The sequence below is a fragment of the Beta vulgaris genome, chromosome 1 (genome assembly GCF_026745355.1).
Source record: "Beta vulgaris subsp. vulgaris cultivar EL10 chromosome 1, EL10.2, whole genome shotgun sequence".
Taxonomy (NCBI): Eukaryota; Viridiplantae; Streptophyta; class Magnoliopsida; order Caryophyllales; family Amaranthaceae; genus Beta; species Beta vulgaris.
The window spans coordinates 28431352-28453809 of record NC_079202.1 but is presented as its reverse complement, the minus strand read 5'-3'; the positions used below and the strand labels follow the sequence as shown (position 1 = coordinate 28453809).

Below are 22458 nucleotides of genomic sequence, written 5' to 3'. Positions count from 1 at the left end.
TTGATGAATTGTCCTATAATTTAATTATTATGTACTTGCATCTATTTTAAAATTTAAAATTTTAGGTAGTAACATTTTTCAACAAAGAAACAAATTATCTGTATAACCCAATGTAGCCTTGTGCATGACACGGGCTATCAGTCTTGTATCTTACATTTGATATTATCTCTTTTTTTTTTTTACGCTAATGTTCTTTTAGGGGCAAAAGTTGGCTGAAGTCAAAGATCTTTACTTGGTTGAGGTATAATCTAATTCTAGAAGGCCTTGAGAAAATGTTTGTCTATTTTGGAACCAACTTTTATAGCCTAAGTAAAATGTGTTTATGTGGCAGGTTGGAGTTTATTGCTCATTTAATCAACTACTGGAGTATGGATTCTATCATGCAGATCCACATCCTGGAAATCTTCTTCGTACATATGACGGAAAACTAGCTTATTTAGGTATGTCTGATTGTTTGTTTTCTATTTAATTCTTTAATTGTGCATTAGCTGTGCTCTATCATGATTTTCTATTTCAAATTTCAGTTCCTTCCTCATTGGTGATTTCGTTATTTCATTATCTCTTCTTTAAGTTATGAAGAATATTATTAGAAAGACTCCCAGAGCTGTCTTTCAATCATAATTGGATGAACAAAAGTCATATGCCCTTGAACCTCTGAAGTCAGACATGATTATATGCTTAAGACTGCTTTGGAAGAGTATGCTAATAGACAAATTTCTAGTAATAGCTGCAAATATGAAAATAGTTTTCAGGTAAGGAAAAAGTTTACTATAGAAACATGGTAAACCAGAAAACAGTACAACCCAGGACAAAATATTCTCTAAGAATTACAGCTACTGGACATGTGAAGCAAATTTGTATCTCAAACACCAGATGCCACAGATAAAAAAAGATGCTAAAAGCACCACCTCTTCCCGTGAACCTCCACCCCATTACCTTAGTACAGAAAATACTTTCCTTACCTCCAATCAAAGTAGAAAATCACTGCCATAAATGTGCACATTTGTTCTCTTTAAATGTCCACCTCACCTGCAATCCATAGAGCTAGTTCTTCGTCTCTACCATCGCTATGAGATGACTCATGCTTTACCGCATTAGCTTTTTGGTTTAAAAGCCAGGTTCTGGATGCGCTCTGCTTCTTCATGGGCCAAATGCTCTCCTTCTAACGTATAACACAAACATTGGGGACAAAGCTTTAGTAGGTCACTGTACCTGCAGTTTATCCAGATTCCAGAGTAATTTGTTTTTTACAAAGCTGCTGTACAGTGTCCTACTGTTATTACAAAATTACTGGATTGTGCCATATTCATGTTTGAAAACTCAGCAGTCAGCACTCTGACATGGGTTAATTGTTTGGATAAACGTGCCAAAGTATTTCATAACTGACCCGCTTAGTTTGTATTCTATTCGTGTCATATTGTTGTTTGAGGTCACTTTAGTCAGCTCCAGATAATTTAATGCAGTTCACAGTTGAGATGCATACATGGGGATTCATACCCTTACTAATTAATGAATTTTTTGTGTTAAGATTATGGGGTTTGTGAATACAATTTTCTTTTTTATGAGTTTATAAAACGTTTCTTAGAACGTGAGATTTCTAAACTAAGATAATATGCCCTATGTTTCGTCATGTAAAATTTTTAAGGTTTTAGTGGATATGAGTGCTAATTTCTACATATAGAAAGCAATTGTCCAAAATACCCTTACTTAAAAAAAAACTCGTATGAACCCGGTGCACACTCTTTTGATAGTCTTTTTTCGTGCTATAGTGCTTTTGTTTGTGATATAGTGTATTTATTTCTGATATGGTGTATCTGTTTGTGATATAGTGTGTTTCTGTGTATTATAGGTGATTTTGCAATTGAACCTATTATTGATTAGGATAATATTGTCAGTTGTGATATAGTGTGTTTCTCTATGCTATAGTGTTTTTTTTTTGGCAAGAGCTATCTATATTGTTTATATGTGATAGTGTTTCTTTGTGTTATAGTGTATTTGTTTGTGATATAGTGTATTTGTATGTGATATAGAGGGTTTCTGTGTATTATAGTAGTGTGTGTCTCGATTCACATGCGTGAGCCGGGTGCACACTAATATTACTCCTAATTTCTTTCAGAAAATTGATGGGCATATACCAAGAAGAAAAGAAGCGCATGTCTTTGGTATTTACGTCCTCTGTTTGTCTCTCTTGTTTTGCTTAGCTTTCATCTTTTCTTGCAATGTTGACTGTCCCCCCTTCTCACTTAAAACGTATAAAGGTTTGGAGCAAGAGTCACTAGCTGTCTTAAATTAGAGTTTCTGAAACTCAATTTTCAAATTTAAAATTCGTCAATATTCTCAAATTAAAGGTGGACTAGTTTTTTACTTAGGCAATACCGTGGGTCCCTGAATCGATAAGCTATAAGTGATACATGAGGTTCTGGGTTCAATGCTTGTAAAGTTGTAAACTAGAATTGTGAAATTTAGCGACTGTATTTCTTGTTTTAAACAAATCCTTCTTATATTATCATTCATCATCTTTTATCTTGAGCAAATAAGTTATTAATGATACATGAGATTGTGGGTTCAAGGCTTGTAATAAGCATATTTTTTGTTCAAGATGTATGGGGATGACACAGGGTAAAGATCATTGTATGAGGGAGATCACCATGTAGATTTGCTTTACTACATTTATTGATTTATGTACTCATTCGCTAATCCACCCAAAGCGTAGGACGCATAGCTTCGTAACTCATATATTGTGAAGATCAAATAGATGGCAAACATTGAGTATTTATACTGTTTAAAAATCCTAATTGACTTCTTGTTCAGTTCAATATACTCAAGAAAATTAAAGAAAAGGGGAAAAGAAGAAGTACCAATTCTTTCTTCTTTTGTCTATTGATCCATAGCAAATATGGTAAAATGGACAATCAAGGAGAAAATCAAACTTATTCTTCAATAAAGAGATATGAAGTATGGGAAAATGCCTTAGAAATGCAATAATACGTGTGAAAGTATGCCTTGAATATGTTATAGTTGGGCTATCTACAAAATGGCGACTTGCGGAATTCGACACGACTCGCGGTTGAAATCGCCGAGAGCTGATCGCGACTCGCGGCAGACACCGCGACTTGCGCCAGGTACTGTGACTCGCGCTTTGCGCGGAATTATTCGTCGCGTGATTTGTTAAGTGTTATTAGCCGGGTTAAATTAGGAATTTGACCTAATATCGTTTATTTGACGAAGATAGCATATATCACATCTGTAACTCTTTTTTTCCCCTCATATCATCATCAATAAAAATATTCTCTCTCTGCCCGTGGACATAGCCAAATTGGTGAACCACGTAAATCTGTTGTCTGCTTTATTGTTTTACATTCAATTATTTGTTTTTTCCTCACGTCTGTTATAACTAATTGGTATCAAGAGCTTTGTGTTCGATCTGTGTGAGAAAGATGTCTGGGATGAATGTTAAAATTGATAAATTTGTCGGGAGGAATAGTTTTAGTCCGTGGCAAATCAAGATGCGAGCTTTACTGAAGCAACATGGGTTGTGGGCACCGTTGGCAAAGAAGGCAACAGATTCAGTTACCGCTGAGATGGAAGTTCTGGAGGAAAAGACGCATTCAACAATTATGTTGTGTCTTTCTGACGACATAATTACTGAAGTTGCGGAGCAGGAAACTGCTGGTGGTCTGGTGTTGAAGTTAGAGAGTTTATACATGACGAAATCTCTAACCAATAAGTTGCTTTTGAAGCAACCTGCGTATGCAGGAAGGTACGTCTCTAAGGGTTCACGTAGATAAACTGAATACTATCTTGCTAGATCTGCGAAATATTGATGTTAAAATAGATGATATTGTTAGTATCTTTGCCTGTATCATATGAGAATTTTGTGGATTCTCTTATTATTGGGAAAGATAGTATGTCGTTAGAAGAAGTAAGATCCTCTCTTCATACTAGAGAGGTCCGTCTTCAGGCATCTGTACTAGGTTCTAGAATCAGGCATCTGGATTAGTAGTTACTGGGGCAAGGGACAAAAGAAATTTGGTAAAAAGAAGACGAACTTTAAAATTCGAATTCTAAGGGTCCTAAAACTACTGATGTCTGTAATTACTGTAAGGAAAAGGGGCATTGGAAAAATGAATGTCCTAAGAAAATGAAGCAGCAGGACAAGAATGAAGGTTCTGCTGCTGTGGTAGAAACTGAAGGTAATTTTGAGGAAGATTTGACCCTAGTTGTTAATAACTAGTCATATTGTAGGTATGTGTGGGTTCAAATTCGAATTCTAAGGGTCCTAAAACTACTGATGTCTGTAATTACTGTAAGGAAAAGGGGCATTGGGAAAATGAATATCCCAAGAAAAAGAAGCAGCAGGACAAGAATGAAGGTTCCGCTCTGGCAGAAACCGAAGGTAATTGTGAGGAAGATCTGGCCCTAGTTGTTAATAACCAATCACATTGTAGGGATGTGTGGGTTCTTGATTATGGGGCATCGTATCATATTAGTCCATGCAGGGAGTAATTTTCAACTTATGAGCAGATAGATGGAGGTAATGTTTCTATGGCCAACAGTGCTGCCTGCAAAGTAGTTGGAATAGGCTCTATGAGGGTGAGGACTCATGATGGTACATTCTGTACATTGAACAAAGTTAGCATGTTCCATTAATGACAAAGAATCTGATATCTTTGAGTCTTCTTGATAGCAAGGATTTCGGTTTTCAAGGTGAAGGTGGAGTTATGAGTGTCTATAAAGGTTCAAAGGTGGTTATGAAAGGTATTAAAAATGGTACCTTATATATTTTTCAAGGTTCTACTGTGAAGGTTTTGCTGCTGTTGCATTATCTGAGATTCACAAGGAGGAGTTGACCAAGTTGTGGCATATGAGACTTGGTCACATGGGTGAAAGGGGGATGCAAATTCCGTCAAAGAGGGATCTTCTATGTGGGCACAAGGTGCAGGATCTAGAGTTTTGTGAACACTGTGTGTTTGGGAAGCTTTATCGCTACAAGTTCCCAAAGGCGGTTCATACAACGAAAGGTACCCTTGATTATATCCATTCTTGGGGACCTTGCCGAGTTGCATCTATTAGAGGTCACAAGTATTTTGTGTCGATGATTATTCAAGAATACTTGGGTAATTGTGATGAAGCATAAAAGTGAGGTTTTCAAGAACTTCAAGCACTGGAAGGTTTTAGTGAAAAATCAAGTTGAAAGGAAGATCAAAAGGCTGCGTATTGATAATGGAGTTTTGTTGGTCTAAGGCGATGAGTTCTGCAAGAATGAAGGGATTGCTCGCCATCAAACTATTGGAAATACGCCACAACAAAATGGAGTTGCACAATGCATGAATCTGGAGAGAGCAAGGTGCATGCTCTCAAATGCTGGGATAGCTAGGAGATTTTGGGTAGAAGCTGTGAGCAACTTGCTATCTGATCCACCGTGGACCTCACACACATATTGACTGTAAAACACCTTATGAGGTGCGGTCTACTGCAGATTATTCTCTGTTGAGAGTTTTTGGTTCTACTATTTATAATCATGTAAATGAGGGTAAATTAGAACTTAGAGCTAAGAAGGGTGTATTTGTGGGTTTTGGGAGTAGAGTTAAGGGCCATAGAATCTGGTCACCTTCTGAGAGTCGTGTTATACTTAGTAGAAGTGTAATATTTGACGAAAATTCTATGCTTAACTCTCCTGTGAAGTCTACTGTGGTGTTTGTTAGTTGTGATGTTGATAAACAGGTGGAGCTGCAAGTCACTCAGGCTGAGAGTGAATCACAGCACCAAGGTGGAGAAGATCAACAAGTCATCAGTCAACCACATCTGAAGTAAATCAACCAAGCATAACACTTGATACTTGATAGAGCTAGAAGAGTTGGTGTGGGGCCTCCAAAGATGTATGATTGTTGTGTGTACCACATGTTAGTGATGCGTCAGCTACAAGACTAAGTCTGATATTCAGAGGTTGGGTGCTGCGAAAAAGATTATGGGGATGGAGATCTTTAGGGAAAGAGGTCACAAGAAACTTTTCTTGTCATAGAAAGGTTATATTCAAAAGATTTATTAAGGTTTGGTATGACAACAACTAAGCCTATAGACATTCCAAGTGCTTCCAATAATCACTTGTCTGTTGCTTTTGCACCCAAGACTGCTGAGGAGGAGTGCATGAGTCGGGTTCTTTATGCTAGTGCAGTAGGGAGCTTGATGTATACTATGGTTTGCACTAGGCCGGATCTTGCACATGCAGTTAGCGTTGTTAGTAGGTTCATGGGTGACCCTAGTTGTAACACCCTCCAATTTTAAGTAAGCATAATGTCAAATAAATATAGTTTCAAGAAAGTCATTTATTCAAACTTGGAGGATATTACCGCCCATTCACTCTCTAAGAGTAAACGAAAGGCCAACAAAAATTAAATTAACCCAATTATCTTAAAATAAGAATATTATTACAACCAAAGTTAGAAAAAACTAAAATAAATAATTCCAAGATAGAATAACTAAATGAGGTCGTCTAGGTGAATTATCTAAACCTCCTCACACGAGATCCCATCACTAATTCCAACCCGCAAAGTAATAGAAAGAAGACAACAAGAGAGACAACACCCAAAAATCAGAAAAACTGAGTAATTCGACCACATCCCGTAAAAATAATAATTTTAAAATAAATTTTGATTTTAGAAAAAGAATAAAGTGATCCAAAAATTTCAATATTAAAGTTTGGGTTTCCAAACATTTGTATTACTAACTCCGGACACAATCTAAGTCACGTAAACATAACATTTAATCACGCAATTAAAAACAACAATTTTAAGTTAAGAGAGGGAAATGTGAACGCCAGTAGGCCGGGACTAATCTCTATTATCCGCCTACTTCAACAAGAGGTCGTCACCCCAATATAACCATGGCCACTATCATAGAGTCTATAGTGTGCACACCCCTTCTACTTGGATCACAACAAATAGAAGGAAGACAACAATTTCTTATCGTATATAATAATCAACCTATAGATAGTTCCCCTTAAAAAAAAAAAAACTTATAGATAGTTATACCATCATATAGGGCAACCTGTTCAACACCCTTTCGGGCTTCATTACCCTCCTTAGTTTTATTAGAAGGTCATAATCAACACAAGTTCTCAAGTTGATAACCATACAATTCCACACGCTCTTTTAACATAGAACATACTCTAGTCATATATGTTCTCTACAAGAATATTCACATACTAATACTTTAGTTTCAAAAGAATCACATGATTATAACAAATTTATACTATTACCAAAATTATAATAACATATTCCAGTTTCATAGTATTATGAGAATCATACTTTTATATTAGTAATTACTAACTCAGAAATTCATAATATTAGTCTATAAATTATTTGTTACATACATAACCACATAATCATACAATCACACAGATAACCGTTTTGCAACGGGAAATAGAGTACGATGAACATCGAAATTACCTCGAGTAGCGTAGATACGAATAATAAAGTCACCCCTAAAAAGCTCCTTCTACAAAATCTCCGTCTACAATAGTAAGTAAATGAACTAAAAAAGTAGTATAAGGGTTTAGTTTCAAAAAAACTAAAGAAAGAAAATGATAAATAATAATAAATAAATAAAAAGAAAAGGAAGTCTGCAAAAAAGACAAAAAGAAAACTTATCAACTTCTTAGTTATCCAGTTTCACGTGATAAAACAAGAAATAGGTTTGAAAAAGAAAAGGAAAAACAATTAAGAAATGTTACAAATAGTAAAAGGAGGAAATGAAAGAACTGAACCCAGTTCCTTCCAAGAAATGAAAAGTGACACTAGAGAAAAGAAGAAAGAAGAAAGAAGAAGAAGACATAAGGTGGTCAGCCGACCAATCAACTGGTCGCCGCGGCGGTACAATAACAACCCTTTCTTTTTGTTTTTTCTCTGATTTTGTTTAACAGAACATGGTGCTTCATAAATGGGTTTCTCACCTACTGAAATTTTGAAGCGAAAATTATGCTAGAAAGAGGTGTAGAAGTCCGCTATTTATAGTACTAGTAGAGGGAGAGAGGAACAATTCAAGAGGGAAGGAAAGATTTGATTGAACCAAAGGAGGAAGGTTAGAAATTGATTGAGAGAAAATTTTGGGTGATAATTGATTGAGAAATCAATTTGACAGATTTGCTTGATAAAACTGACGAAAATTTCTTTGGAAACAATCTCTTTGCAAGATGTTTGCTTCATAACAGATTTTTTTTTATTAATATTATTATTATTTTCGAAATTTAGATTTCCAAAAATAAAATAAAAATAATAATTCAAGTACATATATATATACAGTATACTAAGTAATAAATGTAATATTAAAATAATAATTATAATTTGATATGGATAAAATCATGAATTTCATAATTTGGAGAAAATAATTACTTAGGAGTTTTAAGAATTTCCGGGTATTACACTGGTAGGGAGCACTGACAGGCAGTCAAGAGGATTTTTCGTTACCTTAGAAGTACATCTGACATTGGTCTTATTTATGGGGATGATACTCAGTGTCTAGTAGTGTCTAGTAGACACTGGTTATTCTGATTCTGATTATGCTGGAGATGCTGACAGTAGGAGGTCAATGACTAGTTATGTTTTTACTCTTGGTGGTTCTGTCGTTAGCTGCAAGGCAACTTTGGAGGCTACAGTTACTTTGTCTACTACTGAAGCACAGTAAATGACGTTGACAGCAGCCCCTAAAGAGGGGATACGGCTGAAAGGAGTAGTTAGTGATCTTAGTCTACATCACGATCGTGTATTGTGACAGTCTGAGTGCAATATGCTTAGCCAAGGATCAAGTCCATCATGAGAGGACTAAGCATATTGATGTGAGATATCATTTCCTGAGGAGTGAGACTAGAATTAAGGTGAAGAAGGTAGGAACTGCTGATAATCCTGCTAATATGTTCACCAAGCCGATTCCGCAGAGTAAGTTTCAACATTTTTTGGACTTACTCAATGTTCGTGATTGTTAGTTGCCCTCTTCGGGCAAGTCTGTGGTCCTTAGGGACTAATTTGGCTGTTGTCTTTTGGGACAAATCTGGTTGTAGGGAGATTCTGGCAGTTGTGATAAATGCATCTGTTTTCTGGTTTATTGTGAGAGAATTCAAGTCAAGCTAGAGATTTGTGAAAGTATGCCTCGAATATGTTATATTCGGGGTATCTACAAAAAACACGACTCGCGGACGATCGTCGAGAGCTGACCGCGACTCGCGGCCAGCGCCGCGACTCGCGCGGAATTATTCGTCGTGTGATTGGAATTATTCGTCGTGTGATTTGTTAAGTGTTATTAGCCGGGTCAAATTCCTATTTAACCTAATATCGTTTATTTGACGAATATAGCATATATAACATCTGTAACTCTGTTTTTTCCCTCATATCATCATCATCAATAAAAATATTCTCTCTCTACCCGTGGTCGTAGCCAAATTGGTGAACCGTAAATTTGCTGTCTGCTTTATTGTTTTACATTCAATTATTTGTTTTTTCCTCACGTCTGTTATAAAAATACGGCTTGAGAATTGCGAGGAGAGAGAGAACTGTAAGAGTAGATGATCGATAATGGAACCAAAAGGAAAAGATGGGAAATGTATCATATAATGTTGCATATAAATTGATTTGAACCCTACAAATTTTTTGTTTATCAGAAAGGCTTTGGCGCCTACGAAGTTAGAGAGTAATAAGGAGTTTGAGTAGTATCAAGTATTCAAGTTTGTTATAATTTGATGTCTTTTCACTTCCAGATTTTGGCATGATGGGTGAATTCAATGAAGAACTACGTGATGGATTCATTGAAGCTTGCCTTCATCTTGTAAACCGGGACTTTGAAGCATTGGCTAGGGATTTTGTTACCCTTGGGTATCTTTCTTAAGTATTTTTCCTGCTGTGTTTTTTTTTCTAATAATAATGTCGAAGAGAATTCCATTCATAATATGCAGTTGGTCTTGGCAGGCTTCTTCCTCCGACTGCTGAGAAAGATGCTGTCACAAAGGCATTAACAGGTTTGTTTGTCTTGCACAACTTAAATTAAGGAAATTAGCAGGTTCCAGTTTTATCCCTTTTTCTGCTTAGATATTCTGGTGGCCTGGCTGCATCCTGAGGTTGCTGACATTGTTCATGCTGAAAATTTCCCTCTTCAGGTGTCTTCCAGAATGCGGTTGCTCAAGGAGTTCGCAATTTAAGTTTTGGGGACTTTTTAGGCGATTTAGGATTCACCATGTAATGCTCTTTTTACCTATACATTGGTTGCTTATATATGAAGAATGGCATCTTGGTATTTCAATTTAAGAAACTTATGAAGTGTGAGATGGATTAGCTCAAGGGGAAGGACATGTAGCCACCATACCTCATAATTTATTACCTGTTAGAATAGTTGTGATGAAAGATTGTTAAGATCATTTCTCCCTTAAATTTTGAAAAAAAGGAAAGAATTAGAACGACAAGGAGATATACCCCAATGCGATAGAATGCTTAGAATTGAAGAAGTCATCACAATATTTTATCTTGTACAAATTGCATGCTCAAATCCAAAAAACAAGGAAAGCACAAAATTCAAAATGCAGAACCTGGGTTTTAACTCTACAAAATAGATTGAAACCGTAGAAATACCCAACAGGAACAAGCTTTTTTCTCAGAAATCTGCTGGTTTTTTATTTATAATGAACCAATAATCAGAACAAAGATGCAAATGAAACATTAGTTACTGTTATGAAATAGTGTTTACGTTGTGTCTTTCGCCAAATTGCAAGCTTGTGATGTGTAATATGAACTGTACTCATTTTTGGGATATGCAACAAGTTATATTTGTTAGATGTGATTTCTAGTCTCTAAATTTGTATTATCAGTGATTAGACAGTACTTTGGCCTACTCAATATGTTTGGAAGCTTCTGTTCATGAAAGATTACAAAAAACACATCCATGTTTACTCATGCCTCCATGGGGGGAACGAGAAAAGTGTCTAGTGCTGCTTGATGAATTACAACTATCTGAATCTGCTCTGTAGATATAGAATTTGTCTGCAAGATAAAGTTCTAATGATGTACATATATGGTTCATTTCAGGTATAAATTTAAATTTCAGATACCCTCATACTTTTCCCTTGTCATACGGAGGTATATGCTAATCCTTAGAAAAATGCAGATCTTTTGTGCATCTTATGCTTGTTGCCATTATTAATGGTTGAAATACTTGCTACTAAAAGTTACATTCAATTCCTCTGGTAAACTTTTTTAAGAGTCTTTGCAGTATGTAAGTGCATGCAGATAAGTACGCTTGTGATACTGGATTTTGCAGGTTCAAGGAAATTCGATAATGATTATACTATGCCAGATTGCCAGTTGTTTTGTAGGGAATTCGCAGTTGTTGTGTCAGGGAATTCACAGGGATCTAATGAGATATGTATAAAGGCCGTTAAGAGTGGAAGATGAGATTAAAAATACCGAAACATCGAAAAGCTAGTGTCACCATATCTGGATGTTATGTAATTAGAGTCTCATTAAGAATTCGTAGGCAGTAGACTAACTAGTTATCTCATAATATAAAGTCGGCGTATGTATTTGTTTCGTAGGCTATTATTGAGCTAAGTAAACATTAACAGAAAGTTAATAATCCAAATACTCTTCCTAGACACTTGGATTTGGCTTATAGTGGCTGCTTTGGAGCCAAGATAAGGGTCATGTTAAATAACAGATTTGACTGGATGTTTGATATATTGGCCCTTAGTGGGCACCAGTTCTTCTGAAGTTTTGTAGCTCTATATCAGTTTGTGCATCCCACATCATTAATGCCTGATGAGCTGCTCCTGAAAATCATAATTAACAATGGAGGGAGGCTGAAATATTTATGTTTATTGTGCAATTAAATAATATTGGAAGCCTGGCACAGTGTCTGACTCTCTTTAATTGTATATTTATCTTTTGCATTTCAGTCTGGCTGTCCTGGAGGGTATTGCTATTAGCTTTAATCCTGATTACAAGGTTTTGGGTAGTACATACCCGTGGATTGCCAGAAAGGTCTTAATGGGTAGTTCACCAAAGTTAAAGTCATCTTTGCAATCTCTTCTTTACAAGGTAGATAGTGTGTGATTTTGCTTTAAATAATTTTTTTCTGACTCTTGTGCTGTTTGTTGCTGATTTACTTTATATCATGACTGCATGCTGTGTGCATTCATAGTTCTTATGTTTCTTTTGTCTTCTTAGGATGGTGTCTTCAGAATTGACCGTTTAGAGTCACTACTAAGTGAGGTGAGAATTCTGCTCTGCACCCTCTTTGTGGCTCTGCTCTCCGAATCTTATTTTCTGCTGCCCTTGTATTAGTTTTATCTTGGGGCAACTTAAGATACAATTTATATGGTTATACATGTTCAATGGAAAAAAAATATTTTCTCAATTTATTAAATTTTGATTCTGTTTTTTCAAGTTAATAGACATATACAGATTTGTTTGTTTACCTTTGGGTTTGAGTCAATGATAATAGCAGGCCAGTTTCTGCATTAAAGATCAGTGATCAATTTCCGTCTCTCCCTCTCCGTTGGTTGGCAACTCCGCAGCGCATTGGCACAATTGGTATTGGGGGTGGGATGGATTGGGGTCTGTGGGATTTGGGGGCCAGTGGCCCAGTAACTGCTATGAACCTTTAGTCAGGTTGGGCCACACTTGTGAAATTGAAAAAATATATATGCTCACTTTCCTGTGAATAAAGCAATGTTTGTATGTTAAAAGAAAAGTGTAGAGAATAGATGTAAACATTAAAATCAAGAAGACCCTCTATCATGTATCATCTGATCATAGACTCCCTCCATCCACAAATAAATGTCTATATTACCTTAACTAGATATTATCCCACCCAACCCACTTAACCTATGAGACCCGGGTCCCTCCAATCTCTCTCTCTCTCTCTCTCTTCATAACCCATGTATGTGCGCCCCTTCAATAGATTAAGAAACTGTTATATGCTAAGAACCAAGATGATTCTTAGCTAATTTCTCAGTAGAACAGTAGAACTAGAGGAATTAAGAAGAAGGATTAATGAAGAAATTAATAGAAAACTACTAAGATATGATTGTATTGATGTTTAACATTAATTACAACCTTGCCAATGAGGTTGGAGCTCTCCCAAGTAACAATTTCTCTCTCTAAACTTATTAATTTTCCCGATGCTTTTCTCTCTCTAATTATCCCTATATATAGAGTATTTTCCTTAATACACTACCTAGCTTACTCCCCAAGCTAACCAATGAAGATAGTATCTAAATTACCCTCCCCCCTTATATCAGTTCTTAGCATTATATTGGTGAGGTTTAACTTATTGTACCCTTTTTAAGAAGTCAAGTTAGTATTGAGGTTCTTCAAAATTGAGATACATCAACTTCGTTATCATGCCAAAAGTACTATCCATTTAGCAAATAAATATAGAGGAATAGATTCATGAGTCTTCACTTTGGCATTATCCTATCAAACTGGTTTTGAGGCGTTTAATAAAAAAATAATGCTCAACCTGTTTCACTTTTCACAAATATAAGTGTGGTTTGCTAATAGGCTAATAATGGGGAGAGGATAGCCGACTGAGAGTGTAAGCATAGTGTAAATTATTGGCTGACTATACTTTATTTAATGAGATGGATAACAGTGGGACACACCTTATTATGAAGGAGCTACAACTAATAGGAGATGGAGAGAGTACGTAATAATAGCCAATGTTATTATTGTCAATTGCTGTTTTCTGATGGAATCAGCACTGGAAAACTATTAGGAGCAGAGTGATGCTGCCTGGCCTGCTGATTTGGAGAATTTGCAGGTTTTCTATGTGAGTATCAGGAGTAAAAAATGGAGAATCCAGGCTTCCTATGTGATTTCAAGGAGACATAACTGGAGAAAGCAGGTTTCATGCAAGATTAATCAAATTTCAGCCTGCGTAGAGTAGTTTAAAGATTTAAATCCTACTTCGAACACATGCTTCTGTTGTTTTTAAATGGAATTATATATGGCATGTTCAAAATCTAGTTTTGTAGAATATCTGCTGAATTGGGGGAACTGTGGTGCTTTGTATTAATGTTCAAAGTTAATTAGACTGTGATGGACCTCTCTAATTGCTATCATTGAAAACATTCTGGAAACTTGGGTTACTAATAGAAGTACTAAGCAATACCAAACTTTTTTCAATGATTTTCAAGAAAAAATTCATTGAATTGGAGAAGCTCTGCTTGTGGGATGAAACGATACCTGTAAATTTATCTATAAAAGCTCCACAAAGGTTTCCTCAATGAAGCGATTCAATTGATTAAGATATGCACAATGAGGATAGTAGTATAGTAGTATCCAAATGATTTCGCAATTCTCGAAAAATCTAATATGTTTCCTTACTCTAAGCGGTTGGCAGTCTCCCTTCTGCCTTTGCACTGAAAGCCATTTCCGTCCGGTCCAAGAAAACCTTTGCTCTGTTACCTCGTGGGAGGTCTACGCCTCATAGATACTGGCTACCTGAGACTGTCAATGGAAACAGTTCTGGTGATGGCCTATTCACGTGAGAATGGATGATTATTCAAATTCGATGCTCTGCTATTTTTATGGACCACATGCGTCACACAAATGAGGTTCTTTGTTCTTAGTCATACTATGGTATTAGCTTTTAGGCGTACCTTCAAGTGTATACAAGTGATAATCATATACAATATTTGATGTAGTGGATAATGGATCTCTTATTTCGTCAAAAAAAAAAAAAAATCTTGTCTGTACCTTGTCCATGTTACTAATGTCCTTGGATGACTCATGACAGATGCTTCGTGCTAGACTAGACAAGGCCCTAGTGCAGCAGGATGAATTTGACAAAAAGTTTGCTGCCAAGGATATTTTGTCTTTCACATTAGTGGAGCAGGTATGATGAATTGCAGGAATCATGTGCTTTACCTAATGTGTGCTTCACATAAATTTGGAACATTGAGGCATGGCTTGTGTCTTTCACAGAGCAGCTTGGTAGTATCAGTATGTGCTGCATGTTTAATCTTATGTCTTATAACAACAGCACTCTTCTCTTACTATATTGATTTCGGCTACTAATGGTTAAAGAACTAAAGGGGAGCATTTCACAAAATGCAAGATAGAAGAAAAGGGACAGAGCACATATTGGGAAAAACAATAATTTTGTCTTATGTCTTGGGGGCGGGTATCTTGTTTAGGCTTCGATAAGATGTTCTGTTTCTTGTAGATGTCCTCTTTTTCTTTGTCAGATTTTTATAATAGAGAATTGAAAAATAGGGGCCATTTATACTAGTCTTAATTCTTGAATTGCTATCTTCCAGGGTTCTCTTGTTCGGAATATATTCCTTGAAGAAACTGCTAAGGTGAGGTATCCATAGATGTCTGGTGAAAGCAAACTTTTTTTTTTTTTTTTTTGGGGGGGGGGGAGGGGTTGAAATGCAGCGTTTGTCTGATTGCTTGTTTTGAAGTACAGGGTTTAGATGCATTGGGGATAGCTACTATGAACTCAATTCCCTTTTCTGTTCCATTTCTATCATTTCCCATGACTGATGAGGATGTTGTCAATTTGAGGAACTTTCGTCGCCTTGTGCTATTGGTGTCAGGGCTACAGGATTCTGGAGCAGTAAGTACATCTACATCTTTTATTTATATATTATCACACTTAAGGCAAACAACAATCATGAACGTGCTAAGAGCAAAAGATTTTGGAAGCAGTCGCCATGATCAGTTGTGATGACAAGTTCTTTCATATGTGAGCGCTAGCATATCTTTCCTTCAATGGACTTGTCCTTGTTACTATTCAAGCAAAGTTGGTTTGCCAGGTTGGAATCCCATTGAATAATTTTTTTATTTTATTTTGACAAGGCCAGCTCTTTGGTTTTAAATGTAACACCCGACTCATACCGAGTCGAGTATTATCATCACCAATGTGCATCCAGAGCCAACAACTCTCCTCAATGACCAACATAAGTTCTTCCGGCGCATTTTATCCTCACACATGGGGTTGTTACATTAAATCACAAACAAACAACTTTAAAAAATAAATATCTACTAAATTATATAGTTGAATAATATATCAATATACTAGTTAGTGAGTCTGTACCTATATTCCAGATGTGTGAACTCTGAGTTTACTGTTAAGCACACATTATATCAAAGTTAGTGTAGGTGGTAAACCCTGATAAGCAATGTGAAGATGATAGTAATGTCCAAGTGGCCCTCCAACTAGACCAACTTGTCACTCATTGCTGCTTGCTGTAAGTGTGTGCAGTCTACACGTCTGGACCATCTGGTAGGTGGTAATAGTAATGAATCTATTGGTAAATTTTGTGAAGAAAGTTCCATCTCGATGTCTATGGTATTGCTTGTCAATTCCCAACTACATCTATATGCTCATTGAATTTTCATTACCATACATTTCTACTTTAGACGAGTGTTTAAATAGGAGGAAAGCAATTCTCTAAAAAATTAGTTTTCCCATTCTAGCTGTTTGTTTGTAGGTGGAAAATAATATTTCGAAGGCTAGAAAATTGTTCATCTGAGGATGTAGAACATTTTCCTTTGTGTTCTTTACTTTCTTCTTTCTCTTTATTCTCCCCCCCTCCATTTTCATTTTTTTCTGAGTTCTCATGTAAAGAACCAAACAGAAGAGAACTAACTTACAATTGTTTTTCATGGAAAATCATTTTCCATAGAGGTGGCTTTTAGTGGTGTGATAGAAATTTGTGAAGAGGATCACATATTTGAGGTTGTATTTCCATTACCAGGGCCATTGGCATGAGAAACAAAATTTAATTGACATTCATTACTGTACTACCATTTATGAGCAGCCACCAATCAGGCTGTTCAGGATATGCAAGGATCACTGGTCCTACTTTATATTCCTCATTATTACGAAGAGGAGTTATATACTTATATCTATCTTGCACAAATGGCTAGGGTGTCATCTATCTGATCTCTAATCGATAGTGTCTCTACTCTCTACTCTACTACTCACTATTAAATTACTCATGAATTCAGGCTGAAGCAAAAAATGAATCATATATCTTGTAGAAGGAACAGATTTTATCATTGTAGTCATTAGATATACATTTGAACTATGTCCTTTTGTGATATGCTCAACATACCTGCATGAAATAAAGTACGCTCATGCTGGTTATACTGCAGGAAACTGAAAAGATCAATAACTCTGAGAATAAGAGGTCATCAGCGGTGGACTTATACCAGTTTCTTAATCAGCTTCCGTCTACTCGAGAAATCCAGCCAATTGTTACATTTGTAAATGAGGTAAGGAATGATTGATTTTTTCCCATTTAAATATAAGATGGCTGGACCACCTTTTTGTAAGTGTCAAAACAATTACAACCAAGTATGGGGACCAAGAAGTTGGTGAATGATGCAAAAGATAGCACTCATCTTGCTTTCATGGATATGCAGGACATTAACACTAGAATAGAAGCATTGAGACTTCTGAAACCTAGAAAGGCTGAAAGACAAGGAGCAATTGATGGGTTATATGTTGATATTGGTTTGCCAAGATAATTTAGGTGAAAGGACAATCTAACAGAAAGTTTCTCTGATATCTCTATTCCTGTATTTCATCTTCACAAGACCAGAAATGACAGTATTGCCGTAAGACTAAAATGTGGTATGCCCCTCCAAGGTTCTGGAGAATGAACGTCATATACGTAGGCTTAGCGTCCCGCCGTCCCCTATGCCCAACAATTTCTCATTGCTATTATAAACTTTCACCATACGTTAACTTCCTAAACAAAGACTGCAGTAGCAGTATGATGGGACTCATCAACTTTGAACTTTGAACTTTGAACATTTGTCGTAGGCTTGTACCTTTAATTACAGAAATATCAATTTTGTTCGATCCTGGCGAATACTTACCGTTGCTGATCAACAATTAGGGGTTGTTTATGCATAATAAATAGATGTACTCAAAGACAGTTTAGTGTTTTCTCTTTATTTGGAACGAAGACAAATGCTTAAACGTGTGCCGATTATTTCTTGTTCTACTTCCTTTTGATAGATTATGTAGACCTACATTTTCACTTGCACATTTTTTCGCCCACCTTATGTGATGCATGAACATTTTCATAATTTGTTAGTTTTCAAGTACTTGTTTTCCTTATGCTATATGTGAACTTAATGCATTCTATCTTCTATGACAACTAAAATTTCCAGCTTCCATCGGAACAACGGCAGCAGCTTTACAATTTGCCATCGGAGGTGCTTTCAAGATTGTTGACACGCATTGCTGCAAGAACAGTTCGTAGATATCTGCTTTAACTACTTGCAGGTCTACTTCTCTATGCAATGATTGGAAGTGAGATTTTTGTACCACATGAAGTATTGGTTAAAAAAAAAAAGGACCTAAAAATGAGGTATGTGTAATTTGCACAGGAACAAACTCTTATAAATTTGAAAAAATATATATATTTGGATACAAATTTCTATATGTCAAGCTCACATTCATAAACGCCATGTCATTTTTGTTTGGGGCGAATATATTTTTAGGCCCCAAGTCACGGTGAAATTACGATACTACCCCGCTGCGCTCTAAAGACTAAAGGCTCTGGCCCATTGGTCCAGCCTGACAGGTGCCTTTCACACATCCCAACGGCTCTAAATAGGAAACAATTCCCCATTTATTGACGTAAGCAATTCCAGACCAACCACTCAATACTAACCGCCGAGTTCCATCACTGACTTCCATCACTGACTTCAGCCTCAGAGGGGAGATCTCGGGAACACCCCCGAGATAGTCTAACTCTTGTTTTTGTAGGTCTCGCAGTACTCATTAAGCATGTGGCCTCCCTCAATGGTCCTCGACCTACACCCTTGACTGGTCCCCTTATCTCACAAGTTTTTTTTTTCACCCGAAACAGTTGGTGTCGCTTGTAGGGATAGCCAAAACTAAAAGACATGGCCAATACTCGAAGAACGCGTCGAGGCCAACAACCCCCAAATTCACCGCCTCGAGGGAGGTCCCCTCCCCCCGAGGTAGCAGATGAAACAACAGACCCTCACAGGGCCCCTATACTCTCATAGAGACACCATCACATCCTCGAGGAGGTTGAGCCTTGAGAAGCAACTAGTGTCGTTAATCCTAGGTAGCCTCGAGAGAGGATCGTACTACCTCGTGTCGAGGTCCCTAGACACGAACAACTAAGTCCCAACCCTGTTATCTATCGGGCGAAGCCTCAAGGACCTCGTGTACAACCTTGAGAACAGAGTGGAGGTACATGACCTCCTATCCCTTAGAATAGTTATGGGTCAGAATGGGCACAACCCACAACCAAACACACAAGCTCCTCAAGCAGTTGAGCTCAACAACTCTCGACTAGATCCCTAGGTCTCGACTTGACCTCCCACTGGAAGGGGGGGACGCTCGTCACGTCAGCAACGAGTAGTCCCTCAGAAATGGCACCCGAGACACTCGACACGTCTTAAACGAGTGTCGAGCACGCTCGAGGCAGGAGGGGGAGACTAGCTATCGGACTTCGGGATAGAGTTTGAGCCTCGTCGAGCCATCAAAGCTCAGGCCTGGCACACTTCATCGCTGAATGCACCTCAAGACCCGATCCCACTGAAGAGGGCACCCATGGGAAATATTCGTCGATGGGTCGTCGTCAAAAGCCGTCTACCGCCCTGGACTACTAGTCCTTGATCCTCAAGACCAAAACTGAGTATGCAGTCAAGTCAGACTTGACTGCCTCGAATAATGAAGTCGAATATGAGGCTCCTCTACTCGGTCTGCAATTGTATAAAATCGTAGGGGCTTGAAAAATCAAGACTCATTCGAATTCCCAGCTCATCGTACGACAAGTGACGGGGGAATTCGAAGCCAAGGAGGACAATATGAAAATGTGAAGAAGATGAAGGAAGAAGTAACACAACTGCTCACTTCACCATCATACACATCCCTGGCAGTAAGCGGATGCACTATCAAGGTTGGCTAGCTTCATAGAGGACTTGTCCCCTAAGCCCATAATGTGGGAAGTTCTCAAGGCACCAAGCATCAACAGAGGGATAGCAAACCTCGACGAGAGTCCCACCTAGATAGACAAGATAATGTCGTACATAAGAGATGTCGTTTTACCCCATGACGAGCTAGAGGCTAAGAAAGTGAGGAAGCAAGCTCGATGGTTCCTTTATCACAACGACCAACTCTATAAGAAATCTTTAACCCACCCTCTTCTTCGATGACTGACCCCCCAAGAGGGAACCTATGTGCTTCGAGAAATACATTAGGGAGCATATGAGAGCCATCAGGGAGCAAGAACCATTGCTGTAAAAGCCCTTCGAGCTGGGTATTACTGGCCTAACCTAAAAGAAGATGCTTCGAGCTTAGTCCGGAAATGCAAAGAGTGCCAAATGCATGCATAAACTTACCCCATCAAGCAGCCAACCCCTCGAGAACTATTCAAGCTTCGTTGCCCTTTGAGATGTGGGGGCATGGATCTGTTGGGGCCCTTCCCCCCAACGTCTGGACAACGAAGGGTCCTCCTGATAGCCACCACCTATTTCACCAAGTTGGTCGATGCCGAGCCACTAGCCTCCATCACTGACAAACAAGTCCAACAGTTCATCTAGCGGAATCTAATCACAAGATTTTGGGTCTTTCGAGTTCTCATATTAGACAATGGGCGACAATTTAACAGCGGGTCAACGAGGGAATACTGCTCTTGATTTGGCATCAAGACCAGGTTCTCAGGTGTAAGTTGATGTAATAACCATGGAAAAAATATTTATTATAAATATTAGTAAGGGATTGAAGGTTAAAGTATTGTTATAAGATAAACTAGTCCCTAAGATCTTATATACATTATTTTGTCGTTTATATGATTATTTTAGGTTTCCTTGGCTTTTTGCATTTGCTCAGAGCAAATTATATGTGCATACATATATCATTTATATTAACATTATAGTTTATAAAGTACTTTAAGGGTCAGATTAATAAAATTATCAATTACTAGTTTACGAGCTTATAAATATATCTAGTGAGATTTTTAGTAAGTAACACATAAACCTATAGTGCTCCAAACTTATAAATGGTTAACCTAATGACTAACGTTATTTAATTTTTAGAATCGTCACTAATGACGTTACTTAAGACTGACAATCGCTACCCATTTTCAGAGAATATGTAGGATACAATATTTGTGGGTTTCGGATTAAACAAATTAATGACACTTGGCCATTGGTGGTATATTCTTGCATTATGGTTTTGATAAAATCAACCATACGAATCCACATAATTTACGTGAAGCAAAAGCACAAGCAAATCATGGTTGACTTTGTAATTAATAATAATCATCACTCCTTAAACCAAGATCAATCCCCTATAAAAGCATGTAGGAATGCAAACTATACAATACATCTCAAAATATAAATAAATAGAAAGGATGTAAGAGTACCAGAGAAAAGTTAATATGTACAATTTTTAGATAAACAATCAGTAATAGTTTTGCTTTAATAGTAAAGGTATATTGTGATTTGCAAGTAATGTGTTGATAGTGCAAATGGTATTCATCACATTATAGTTTATACCCAAGGTGATTCTAAAAATATTATCATATGTGGTAATAATGATGTTATATAAAGATGTTACTATAAAATGGAGGTCTATGGTGGAGGAAAGATGTTATTATAAAATGGAGGTTTGTGGTTTGTGTTGGAGGAATAAATTACATATGGAGTGACGTACGTCATTGTAGGGGTGTGCACACGGAAGTATCATGAGGGCCTTTATCCGGAGTGACGTACGTCATTGTAGGGGGTGTGCACACGAGATTTGTCGGAGAGACTAAACCAAATGATTTTATACAATCATAACTGATTATTTTATATAATTATCTGCAAGGTGTTTTTACGTGGTATTGAGAATGTACTGGATCCTTTTGGGTTGACGGTTATAAATGTTTTGTTTTCAGGTACCAGTAATGAAAATGGGCAAATAGTGAGGAATATAAAATATTAGGATTAATATACTATATGTTGTTAGCTTGTGTTTTATAATATTAGTATCATGTTTTTTGTTTTCGCCTTGTATTTCTATTATTAGAAATACGACAGTAATGTCCTGTAAACTCTATATTATCTTATAATAAATAAAGATGTAATATTTGGTTCGATCCTGGTACTGGCATTTAATGTTCTTTTACTAGAATTATATAAATTACAGGGCGTTACAGTCGACCCCAGACCAATGGACAAGTAGAGACAACTAATAAGGTGGTATTAAAAGGATTAAAAACAATGCTCGAGGGAGTGAAAGGTTCGTGGATTAATGACGTGTTTGGGATCCTATGGTCTACAAGGACAACGGTTAAAGAAGCCACATGACAGACACCATTCAACTTGGTGTACGGGAGTGAAGTTGTACTACTCGTCGAGGATTACCTTCTACGACCATAGCTGCAATGAAGAAGAAAACCGAGTCAATCTCGACTTTGTCCTTGAAACT

General features: G+C 37.1%; 1 protein-coding gene across 6 annotated transcripts in view; it reads left to right on the top strand.

Annotated features, from left to right (window-relative positions):
* LOC104884427 (hypothetical protein) overlaps positions 1–22124 on the top strand; it is a 36336-nt gene extending 14212 nt beyond the window's left edge. For 2 of the 6 annotated variants that reach the window (XR_008968399.1, XR_007274567.2), the window contains 15 exons: positions 200–241; positions 332–440; positions 9749–9863; positions 9957–10006; positions 10145–10223; positions 11067–11117; positions 11933–12074; positions 12204–12248; positions 13756–13884; positions 14779–14877; positions 15302–15343; positions 15454–15603; positions 17148–17267; positions 18174–18373; positions 21926–22124. Coding sequence is in view for 2 of the 6 variants with exons in the window: in XM_048644931.2 (XP_048500888.1) it covers positions 200–241; positions 332–440; positions 9749–9863; positions 9957–10006; positions 10145–10223; positions 11067–11117; positions 11933–12074; positions 12204–12248; positions 13756–13884; positions 14779–14877; positions 15302–15343; positions 15454–15603; positions 17148–17267; positions 18174–18278 (1278 nt within the window). In the remaining 4 variants the exon portion in view is untranslated. Of the gene's footprint in view, positions 1–199; positions 242–331; positions 441–9748; positions 9864–9956; positions 10007–10144; positions 10224–11066; positions 11118–11932; positions 12075–12203; positions 12249–13755; positions 13885–14778; positions 14878–15301; positions 15344–15453; positions 15604–17147; positions 17268–17417; positions 18027–18173; positions 18374–21925 lie in introns of those variants that run through there. The other 4 variants (XR_008968397.1, XM_048644931.2, XR_008968398.1 and 1 more) reach the window with 4 other exon arrangements.
* Positions 22125–22458: the final 334 nt, after the last annotated feature.